Source organism: Cyprinodon tularosa, unplaced genomic scaffold (assembly GCF_016077235.1).
Source record: "Cyprinodon tularosa strain WSP-4 unplaced genomic scaffold, ASM1607723v1 ctg2, whole genome shotgun sequence".
NCBI classification, from domain to species: Eukaryota; Metazoa; Chordata; class Actinopteri; order Cyprinodontiformes; family Cyprinodontidae; genus Cyprinodon; species Cyprinodon tularosa.
The window spans coordinates 1,455,719-1,466,799 of NW_024038733.1; the positions used below are offsets into that span (position 1 = coordinate 1,455,719).

General features: G+C 42.8%; 1 protein-coding gene across 4 annotated transcripts; it reads left to right on the plus strand.

Moving 5' to 3' along the window:
* The first annotated feature begins 45 nt into the window (after window positions 1–45).
* Window positions 46–9,860, plus strand: LOC119783062 (PILR alpha associated neural protein). 4 transcript variants are annotated; one of them, XM_038284359.1, is made up of 6 exons: window positions 46–439; window positions 937–989; window positions 1,141–1,541; window positions 2,793–2,871; window positions 7,773–7,919; window positions 8,433–9,860. In XM_038284359.1, exons 2-6 carry the CDS (start codon window positions 979–981, stop codon window positions 8,452–8,454), a joined length of 660 nt encoding a protein of 219 aa, XP_038140287.1. In that variant the 5' UTR covers window positions 46–439; window positions 937–978; the 3' UTR covers window positions 8,455–9,860. The 4 variants fall into 4 exon arrangements, with proteins under 4 accessions (XP_038140287.1, XP_038140288.1, XP_038140286.1 ...); XM_038284360.1 differs by having other exon boundaries at window positions 437–578; XM_038284358.1 differs by lacking the exon at window positions 46–439 and adding an exon at window positions 446–668.
* Window positions 9,861–11,081: the final 1,221 nt, after the last annotated feature.

Below are 11,081 nucleotides of genomic sequence, written 5' to 3' on the forward strand. Positions count from 1 at the left end.
CGCCCCCCCCTCCCACACTCTGCAGGAGTAACCCGATTAAATGAGCTGGAATCACATTTTCTCCTTAATCTTTCCTTTTCTTCTCTCTCTGGTGTCCTTGCTGCTTTTGTAAACACCACAAAGACTTTTTATTTTATTTCCTAACCTCTCACTTCCACAATTATCTCATGAATGTCATCCTTTGTAACCTTTTTTGTTTCGTTCCCTTTCCTCTGCGTCCATTTAATAAAAGAAATAAAACACAATTAGCATTTAAATCTCTTTCCTCCAGTCTGTTGCCCGCCTCTACATCGGTCTCTCTCCCCTCTCTCTTTCTCTAGCAGACTCTACATGTCTCAGTCACTAAGGCAACCGATGCTTTTTTTCCCTTCTTCCTCACTTGCTTTCTGTATCCCCCCCTCTCGTCTCCCTCTCTCATTCCCTCTCTCCGCTGCCAGAGGTAAGCATGATAACTGATATGTGTCTGAGTGCTTGTGTCCGACTCCCGGCGTGCCTGCGCTGTCTCCGGCTGACATTTCTTTGGCATTTCGACAGCAGTTTGTTGATAGAAGTTCCCTCTTTCTGCCCAAAGTGCCATAGTGAGTGTTGGCTCCGTGCACGCCGCTCGTAACGATGATTAATGTGCTGCGCTCAGGTGTAACTGTGTGAAGGGGAGAGCAGATCAGACAGTGAGTCTGTACTTTTTTTTTGCATGCAGATGTGCAAACATGTGGAGTTTAACTGGGTGATAAATTTAGAATTCCCATGGGAAGGCTTTGTGAAGATTGTTTCTTTATCTTTTTTTAAAGGGAAAGTTGACTTTGAGTCTGTCTTCATGTTGTTTTTTTGTGTTTTATCAGATTTTTTTTTAATGCTAGAAGTATATTAAAGGAAAAATCAGGACCCTCCTCCCTCCTTTCTTGCTTTCTCTATCTCTCTTACTCTCATGTCTTGCAGAGATGATCGGAGAAGAAGAGTCTCTGTGAACAGAGCGAAGCGATGGAGAGATGGTAAGGTTTCTCAGTATGGGGATGCAGATGCATAAAATGTCACTCTGATTGATGGCTGGCATGGGAATCGATGCCTGAGCTGCTGAGGTTGTGCAGGGTGCCTCTGGGCAACTGCTTCTCTCTGATAACTCCTCTGTCACTCCTCTTTCAGCTCCATCTCTCCTGTCGCACGACTCGCTGCCCTCATCTGCCTCCTCCTGGCTGCCCTGCTCACACAGCCCTCCACCTGTAACAGTGAAGAGGACAAGGAGCAGGTGGACTCCCTGTCTGTGCAGCTGTCTGTCAACTCCCAGGTCACGCCCACCCCGCTGTGGGCGGTGGTGTGGGGTCCCACACAGACTCTAGATGAGGATACCACCTACCACTTGCTATCCAGCCAGGAAACAGACCACCTGCACCCCAGCAGGAGCCAGCAGGAGGTCGACAGCGCTACCAACGGGGATTGGGTCGATCCGGATTCCAGCGTGCAGCCCCAGGCACCCTTGGAGTCCAGGAACCGGGAGGGACAGAAGGATGAAGGGACGGAAGCGGAGGAGACTGAACCGGAGGAAGGTGGGGATCAGGATGCTTGCATGAAGGCTTTCTAAATACAACTGAACGAACAGAAATACACACACTTGTGCCAGGAGTCCTCCAGGGAATTAGCTGTCACCAGGGGTGAAGGCTGACACCCTCCTGTGTGCAGCCGGCTGTGTCTGTGCCTGGGAACGCCTAATAAAGTTCTCATCACTCACAGGGAGAATTTGGCCTGTGTCAAAGCTGCATAAAAAAACAAACAGGACGGCATTGGGTTGGTGTTATAGTTGGAGGCCAGAACCTTGCGCATCCAATTTCATGTCTCAGCTGGCTTTATTGATTTCTTCTGTTGTTCTGAATTCAATTACAGGTGTAACTCAATAAATCCGAACATTGTCAAAAAGTTCACTTATTCCAATAATCCAGCTAGTTTTATTTAGATCTATTACACTCAGATTAGTTGATTTTAAGTGTTTATATTTGATAATTATGACGATTATGGTTCGCAGCTACTGAAAAGTTCAGTTTCTCAGATAGGAGGAATATTGCAGTAGATTAATAAAAAATATGATTTTCATTTGTTTAAGCGCTGTCAGGATATGGCTTTGATTTTTCTATTTCTGCATTAATCCTGGATGTTTTTTTTTTTGTTCTGTTTCTTTCATCCTCCTTTTAACAAGAGTTTGTACGGTTCAGTTTAGCTTGCTGGTCATTTAAGCTCAGTATCATCACAGTCTTTAATCCAGCTTTGTGTTTGGGAAGTTTCTCAAGTTCTGCTGAAAAAAGAAAGTAGCATTAAAGTCAACACAGTGGATTCTTTGTATCTTCTCTTCTCCTCCAGATGTTGGGACCTTGATTTGTATGAAAAATCTAACCTGACATTGTCTGGTTCAGGTGTATCTTGATGTATCAGCTGCACTTTGTTTTGTTAATCTCCCCCAAACTCTTGAACAGACTGTCCTTCAAAATCTGCATTAGGCTGCTTACCTTTTTTTTTCCCTACCCCAGGTTTTCCTTCCACCTAACTTTCCATTAAAATATTTGGGTAAAGCTGTCTGCAAGCAGCAACGACACTTTGAGGCTCACCCTCTTTGTAGAGGATGTTTAATGGACTACATGGTGGCCTTAATGTAGCATTTCTTGATCAATTTATAATTTTGTTGAAAGTCACTTTGAAAAATGTAAGAAATCATCTTTAAATTTCTTGGTATAGTATTAAGCTATGAATAATATATCCTGTTTTATATTCTGGATTTAATTATACTAAAAACTGTGTGTTTACTGCAGTGGACCCTCAGTTCTACGTCACCGTGACCATCTCTTCACTGCTCATCCTGACAGCTGTCATCATCACAGCCAAACTCTGGTAGGAGCCCGAACTCTCTCCTTTAAACTGCTCTGTGCATGAATACATGAATATAAAGCGATGAAACCCTCTCGGTGTGATTTGGACACCTGTCCCACAGCAGGACGGGGTTAACGTGTCCTGATTAAAACACCTCGGAAAGGTTTAATCAGACATGAAGGAACTTTCTGTTCTTGAGATTCAATCCGCGATCTTTATATGTTGGATCTTCTTCTAATCATTTCCATTAAAGCTTGAATGTATTGAGGTCAGTTGTAAAGTTGCTTAGTTCCTAAACTGGAGATTAGTAGGCCACTGAGGAGTTAGAAGATAACATTTATGAAATGAATAAAACATAACTGTGCTACTTAAAATGAAATGTCTTTTTTCAAGCTTTTATCCAGCTAATTGCAGGCATAATTGGAGTCCATTAATATATGAAAATGTCTTAAATGGACTAATCAGGCTTAGCTGAACTAGTTTTGAGTGGACAGATAAAAGATGGTTTGTTTTCAAGTGAAATAATTTTTAATTAATCAGATATTCAACCTTATAGTCAAGAGACAATGAGAGATAGAAGGTATTCATTCCTTTTAGAAGGTTAAAAACCACAAAATTTAATGAGTTTTACTGGGATCGTATGTGATAGGCCAACACACAAAACAGCATGATCACAAAGGTAAAATAGGTGTTTTTTATTTCCAAACCCAAAAATTGTAGCAGTGTTTTTTGTTTTTAGCTCTTATTACCCCTAAATAAAAGAACAACCCACTTATATTAGTCTACTTGAGTGTGTAATTGAAAAAAGTATGCTGTGTTTTGCAAGGGTCTCTTTTTTCAGGGAACATTATTAAACATAGCTGACAGGTCAGGGAGAAAGTTGTGGAGAAGTTTAAAGCAGTTTGATTGGAAGCGATCAAAAAATGGATAGAGTGTGGAACAGCAGCAATGTAATATAGACCTGGGCCTCCAGCAATAATCAGAGAAGCAGCCTACAGGTCTGTGGAGGAGCTGCAGCTCAGGTATGAGAAGATATGCTGACATAAAATGTATGTTCTACAAATATGTTTTTTTTCAGTGAATACACTGGAAAAATGATCTAGAAATTAGTAATAATGTCTTAAATTATGTGTATTTACCCTTGATTTGAATGGGTAAATGACATGATGGGGCAATGGAATTAATATTTTTTCTCTTAATATAAGAAGATTAGATAAAATGGACTTGAAATAAGACAATGCAGTTGTGTTTTCTTATTTTAAATCTAAATTGTCTTGTTCCATTGGCAAAAAGTATCTTTTATCTCCTCAATTCAAGAACACATGCACTTATTTTAAGAAAAAAATCACTTATCTAGATTCTGATTTTTTTGCAGTGTAGTGGCCTTTGTTTAAAGCTGTTGTTGATAGAAAGAAATACAGTATGATTTAAAGTTTTCTAAAGCCTCTTAGGTGACACAATTAACCTATGCAGGAGGTTGATCTGGTCTTAGTCGGCCAGAGTCAAACCTTTTGTCCTAGTGAGTGGAGAGGGAAACTAACGCACTAAAAACGTTAACATCAAAGTCTATTTTTCTTGAAATAAGTGTTTATTTCCTTGATTTAAGGAGGTAAGTGTAACAATTTGCCAATGAAATTAGTTAATTTATCTTCTTTCAAGTGCATAATTGTCTTATTATAAAGGCAAAAATAAACTACTAGCAGATAATTTTATCTTACTGCAAAAATTAAGGTCAGATACACTATTTCATTATTTTTTTTTAACTTATTTTTATGTCAGTTTCTGCAGTGCATTATCATTAGAAAACACAGGGGTGGTAGCATCATGCTGTGGGGATCCTTTACTTCAGTCATGTCATCCTTGCTCAATCTCTCCATTAGTCTGGGTGTCATGCACTGGGAAACTTTAAAGACCCTGGTTTGTAGATCAAAGGTACATTTCTTCCAAATTTTCCCACTTTTGCGGAAAAGAAACAAGTTTTAAACCTTTCTTTCACCTCACAGCTCTGTGCAAGATTGATTGACATCACATAGAGACTCGTTAAAACACATTTCAGTGTGAAACAGGATAAAAACAAAAGTTTAAAGGGGAGGAATACTTTTTTAAGGCTGTGTTATGTTTCATATCCTCTGTGATGGAGCTACCAGCATGGAGAGCCAAACAGCAGATGGCTAGAGTGTGGTTGTTGGTGAGGACGATGGTCCCATGCTGGTGTATGTTGTTTGTGTATCGTTGATGGTTACGTAATGGTTCCATGAACCCCCCCCCCCCTCTCAAGTGAAAGCTGAGTAATTGCCTACTAATGACTTTATTAACAACACTTGTGCTCCTGAAAGTCACAGTCGGCACAGATGTGTCATTTAGAACCATTAGTGTTGCAATGATTAAACATTTGCTGCGATCATTAGGACGAGCAGAGGAGGGCTGAACAGCACTCTGATTGGCCGCCTCACCGCCTCGGACATTAGCATGGCCTCCACTTAGGCCGTTCCTCGACAGGAGCCCACCTGCTGCTGAAGCTCTCAGGGCGTGTAGACATGGTGGTAAACAGGGGGTGGGTTAGCGGGAAGCGGGGGTCTGGGAAGGTACACACATGGCCGTTAGCTGGAAACGGGGAGTCATCTACGTGATGTAGTGAGCCACTCACACGCTTTGCTGATCAAACCAATAAGATTCCAGTTTATTTGACCACTGGGACCCTTTCTTCTCCCTCTCCTCACACTTCTACTCTCTCTGCTTTCACTTTATTACGCTTATCTGGGAAACTCACCCCATTATATCTTAATTTTTACATTTCCTCTTCCAATAATGTACCTTTCCTTTCCCCTCTTTATCCTTAGCTTTCCTCGCTCTTCTCCTCTGAGGGATTTTTTTTTTTTCTTTGTCGGAGATACCTGTGTTCTCTCTTTTGCACAGTCGGCACTCTTATCTCCCCTCACCGCTCTCTTAGTTCTTCCAGTCTGGCTGAAGATTCACAGATAATCCTCCAGCTTGCCAGGAGCAGATACATGATTTGTCTGTTTTATTTCTTTTTCTCTCCCTGTTCCAGAGACCATCAGCACTGTTGTTCTGATAACTCACTTGCCCAAGCCCCCACCGCGTAGTCGTGCCATGCCACGCCGTGCTGGTGGATATAAAAAAAAAAAAGAGTTGCATCAGAGAGAATTGAAGAGAGAAAAAGCAACAGAGCCCTCTCTATAGACTGGCTCGTGCTTCAGTGTCATAAATGTGTAAATAACACCATGTGTTAGATGGAGAGAAGAGCCGTGGAACGAACGGGGAGTGATGAGGGTGGGTGCAGATGGACCCAAATGATAGCCTATAGTGGAAATTGGCCATCGTCCAGTTCATTATGATTATAGAGGAACGGCATATGTGCTGAGTGTTTTTTTCTTTCCTTCTTTTTTTCCCCCAGCACATAAAATTGCCACTGTGGATAATGTTATGAAGCGGGATGCTGAGTATGAAGCAAGGGAAGCTGTCTGCCAGAGGTGGACAGGTGTTTATGGTGGAAAAAAATGAGGGTTCATGATGGTTTTCATGGCTCTGAGAACAGCTTTGTTGTTCCTTAAAGTAGCCCGGTAACACCCCCTGCAAGGTCACGCAGAAAATATTCACACCCCTGGAACTTTTTCAGTTTTTTAAGGTGTATGTCTTTTATTAACTTTGTAGAGACGAGAATGTTTGCCCCTCTTAGCAAGACACTATCAGTTTAAGAACATTTTCAAATCCTCACTTTATTTTCTAATTAGATGCATGTGCGGGCTTTGACTAGGCCATCCCTATGCGGTGTTGTCAGTAAACCTTCTACTGCCATGTATTTACCTCCATCTGACCTGCTTCCCTGCTGAAGAAAAGCATCCCCCACAGCATGGGATTGCCACCACCATGCTTCACAGTAAGCCTGCTGTTTTCCTTTTTCAGTGTTGAACAGTACTTTCAGTTCTGGGTAGATCCACGTCCCTCACATGGCGTACGGCAAGCAGGATGTCTCATTGCTGTCTTTTAGCCATGGTTTTGTTGTAGAGTGTTGGAGTAGTAGTTGTCATCTGCAAACTCCCCACCTGAGCAGTGGATCTCTGCAGCTCGTCTAAAGCTACCTAGGGCCTGTGGCTGATTGTTCTCTTAACCTCTCTGATGATCCTCATGAGTTTGCAGTGGAGTTGTGCTTTTTCCATTTTTTAGAAGATTGATTGAATGTTGTTCTGTGAGGCGTTCACAGCTTGGTTTACTTTTTGGATTTTTCTATTTTATCCACCTGCTTTGGTTTTCTCTGCATCTTCATGCCTGACCTGTCTGCTGTGTTCTTTGTCTTTTTGATGCTGTCTGTTCTCTGACGCTTTAACAGTACAGCTGAGTTTATAACGAGATTAAAGTTTGCAGTTTACTGCTCAGTTATTGTAGCGATTCTGTTTGCTGGATTTTATTTGGGAGTCTCAGTGTAAGATGAGCTGAATATAGTAAAATGTTTATAAAAATGTGTTTGTTCAGTAACCTGTGTGCGGTAATGTGTTAAGGTGATTAGTTTCTTGAGAAATAAATGTGTTTGGTTGCCACCTCAAGTTATTCTACTCGCTCGACACCTCAGTGATACGTCAGGCCTCTGCTCGCTTCTTCACCTTGTTGCACACTTCTCACCTCACCCCTCCTGACTCCCCCCTCCCCCTGTAGCGCTGCCTCCCTCCCAGTACTGACAGCGTTTTAATGAGTTCGATGTTTTTCTCCTTCACGTTGGCAGGGTAATGTGCTCGCCGATGCTAAACGACTCAATGCTCCTGATGCTCCCTGACTTTGTTTCTTCCTCTTTTTGTCACCTCTCTCTTTCTCGTGATCTGCTCTCATTTTTCAAAACTCCCAGCTCTTTGTTTCATTCCAATGATCTCCTCTTTTTCTTCTCCACAATCTCTTCTCATTTTTCCCAGTTACGATCGCAGCTGTTCCCAGCATCCGCCCCCGCTTTCCCGTGGCGTGGCCCCCCCTCTGTCCCTCGCGCTCCCCCGCTCCCTTGCTTCGGAGGAGAGCAGGCAGACGCTGCACAGCACCACCTCCTCCTTCAACGACAGGGAGAGGTAATGAGTCGCCCCGTCGGCCCCACACAGCCTGAGCGTTGCCGTGGCTAAAGTCCGTGAGTGCATGCACATCTGGGTTTTAGTTTGCTTCTGTTTTTGTGTTTCCAAGCTCCTTATCTTTGCATGTACTGTGAGGATGTGCATGGAGCGCAATTGGGCAGCAGCACTATTCTCTGTAGAACATTAAGGCCTGGGGTGTTGGTGCTGCTGTTAGATGTATCAGTGTTTCAAACTCCCTCTCCAGATGAGTCATCTGGCGCCTATGAAAAAGAAGCAGAGCCACCTTCCATGAAATGATGCTTTTGTTCAAGGGTGTTTTAACTTAATCTTAATCAGGATAATTATAGAGCCACTCTCTTGTGCTGCTTCTTGCTTCCTCCACCTCTTAGCTGTCCCCCTGTGATGCAGCTTTCCATCCACACCACCTTCAAGCCTCTTCCACTCAACATCTCCTCTTTTCTTTCCTTCTTTCTCTTCTTCCTTTTTTTTTTTTTAAATCTCTTGCTGTGTCAGGATTCCGGTTGTGAACCTGTGAGGTGTTTTCCTCCATATGACAAACATTTCTACGAGGTTCCCGAGCCCTGACGCAAACAGGACCGGGGGCGAGCCCCGAGCTAAGTTTTATTTTCCTCTCCAACTGTGAAACAAATTCAGGGAACCAAGGTATCCAGCCATCACAAAAACACCCCGGCTTCCCTAAGGCCTGAGGAAAAAAAGGAAAAAAAAAAATCCAAGCTCCTCTGACTCGCTTCCTTTCTCTACTTCCTTCCTGCTCAGTGTGAACGTTTTCTTTTCATGTGCATCACTGTGACCCTGTTTTTTCCACTGTTTGTACGGCCTCCGAGCTTTGCCAAGCTACCCAGCGGCTCTACGCCTCAGCCTGCCGTGACTAATTCGCCAACAAGCAGTTTAACAGCCATGCAGCATCCTATTACCCCCACAACCCCTCTGAGATGGCCCTACCTGTGCTTCCTCAGTCGGCCATTCAGCTGCTCGCTATCAGCACCAATCCAACAGACTCTTCTTGCCGTGAAATGACAAGAATTCAGTCCTCTCCCTTAGCAGGCTTGTGAATGGTGTCAAAAAAAAAAAAAGCCATGCTCAGCATCTCTAAGATTATTTCAGAAAGCTGTTCGGCGAGTCTGTAGCCAACAGGCAATGTGTTTAACATGTCACGCTCCAAAAACTGATGTTTATTCTCCCGCTTTTGGGTGCCTGAAATGCAAATGGTGGCGGTGGTGGGGGTCCTCTTTCTGCAGATGTAGCTCAGTATTTTCTCTTTTTTTTCTCCCCCCCTCATGATTTGTTTTTTTTAATTATCTGGCCGTTCACGTCTGTGTTAACCCTTCACAGGCACGCTGTGTTCCTGCTGGACTGTATTAGAAGTGTGTCATTAAACAGACTACTTCCAGAATATTCAGAATGGACAGTAAAATGTGCTGCTGGAGATCTATCCCCCCCCCCATGGTTGGATGGTGCCTAACAAAGGAAAGATTAACATTTTCATGCAAACGAGTGGGCGACAGGGATCCTTACACTAATCTTGGTTAATGTTTTCTTTCTTCCCTGTTCCTGACAGCTTTGTGTCTCAATTTGGAAGGCAAAAACCTCCGTCATTATTAGCCACTTTGAGGAATGTGGCACTAAACAGGCGGATCACATCCAAATATCCAATCAATCTGCATGTAATCATGTGAGAGTTGCTTAGATCGTTTATAAATTGTCTATTTTACTATCAGTAAGTTTTCAAAGACACATTTCTGTTCCGTTTTTCTTAAGCAGCTTTGAGACGTGAATCCCAGTCTCCACTCCAGATATTGTACTGGTGGACTCATGGTAGCACTTCACATATCCAGTCTTGTGGTTGTTTGTAGCATTCCTGTAGAAATTCGGTCTTTCTGTTCTGTGTAACTCGAATAAAGACTCAACACTGGCATTTTAGCTCCATGTCTGTTTATTTCATTGTGTGTTGAATAAATTCCTGAGGGAGCTGTGCGTTCCTCTATGTTTTATGGGAAGGATAAAGCTTTTTTTTTTTTTTATGCTCTGCATTTTTAATAGCTACACGTGTCTCCTAATCTTTCTCTCCCTGGAGGGAGTATTCAGTCCACTGCCTTGCATTGATGTTTAAACCTTTAGTCCTGGCATCATAATGTCCTGCGTGCGCCAATCATGTTTGTAACCAGTGAAAAGGAAAGGAGAATAATGTCTGAGACGCTCCTTATCTCCTCACCTCATATGGATTCCTCACGCTTTAGCAAGATTAAGAGGGTGCTAAGCAAGAATTTCCTCTGTGTATAGTTTTTCAAACTAATGTCAATAAAATCAGGGTGGGAACAGGAAGAGAAATGCCATTCGACTGTTTTGAGATTCTCCACCAGTCCTGCTGGTGCAGCTAGTGTTTACATCTCCTCAGGGCATTTTACTGATCAATCGGAGTAATGGATTGGCTGGGCTCCGCTGGGAGGTTTTAACAGCTGTATGACTTACACGCAGTGCCGTGCAGGAGTATCTCCCCCTCAACTTTTCAAAACTACTAACTTCAGAATATTTTTTATCAGGATTTTATGTGACAAAATGTAGAGCGTGGTGATGGTTGCTTTATAAGGAGGATGACAGGCTCACAGCTCAAAAGTGCAAACTGCGTGTGGGAAAACTAACTGCAGATGACGAGTTTGTTAGATGAAAAGGGACATTTCCACAATAAAACATGGCGGTGGTAGTATTATGCTCTGGTCAGAAAAGAACAAGGAAGCTGTTCAGAACTGATGGCAACATAGGACCAAATTCTGGAGGAAAATCCGTTAGAGGCTGCAAGAGACATTGTAGTGGGGCAGAGGGTCCATTTTTTGGGTTACTGGATTTATTCTTTAAGGCAGTGATTCCCACCCGGGGGGTACACGTACCATGAGTGGTCCGCGAATGCATTGCAAGGGGTACATTAAAATATTTTATTTCCTAGGTAGTGAACAAAAGTAGGGCTGGGATCTGTTCTGCTTTGTGAAGACCTAATTAAAAATTTAAACAAGCTTTTATCAACCAAAAAGCAAGTTTTTTCTTTGAGTTCACCTTCAGCTGTGAGCCAGATCAAAACCAAGCAGAGGAACGGACTGGATGTAGTGGGTTTACTCAAAGGGCTGCCCAAAGTGGTACATAAGTCAA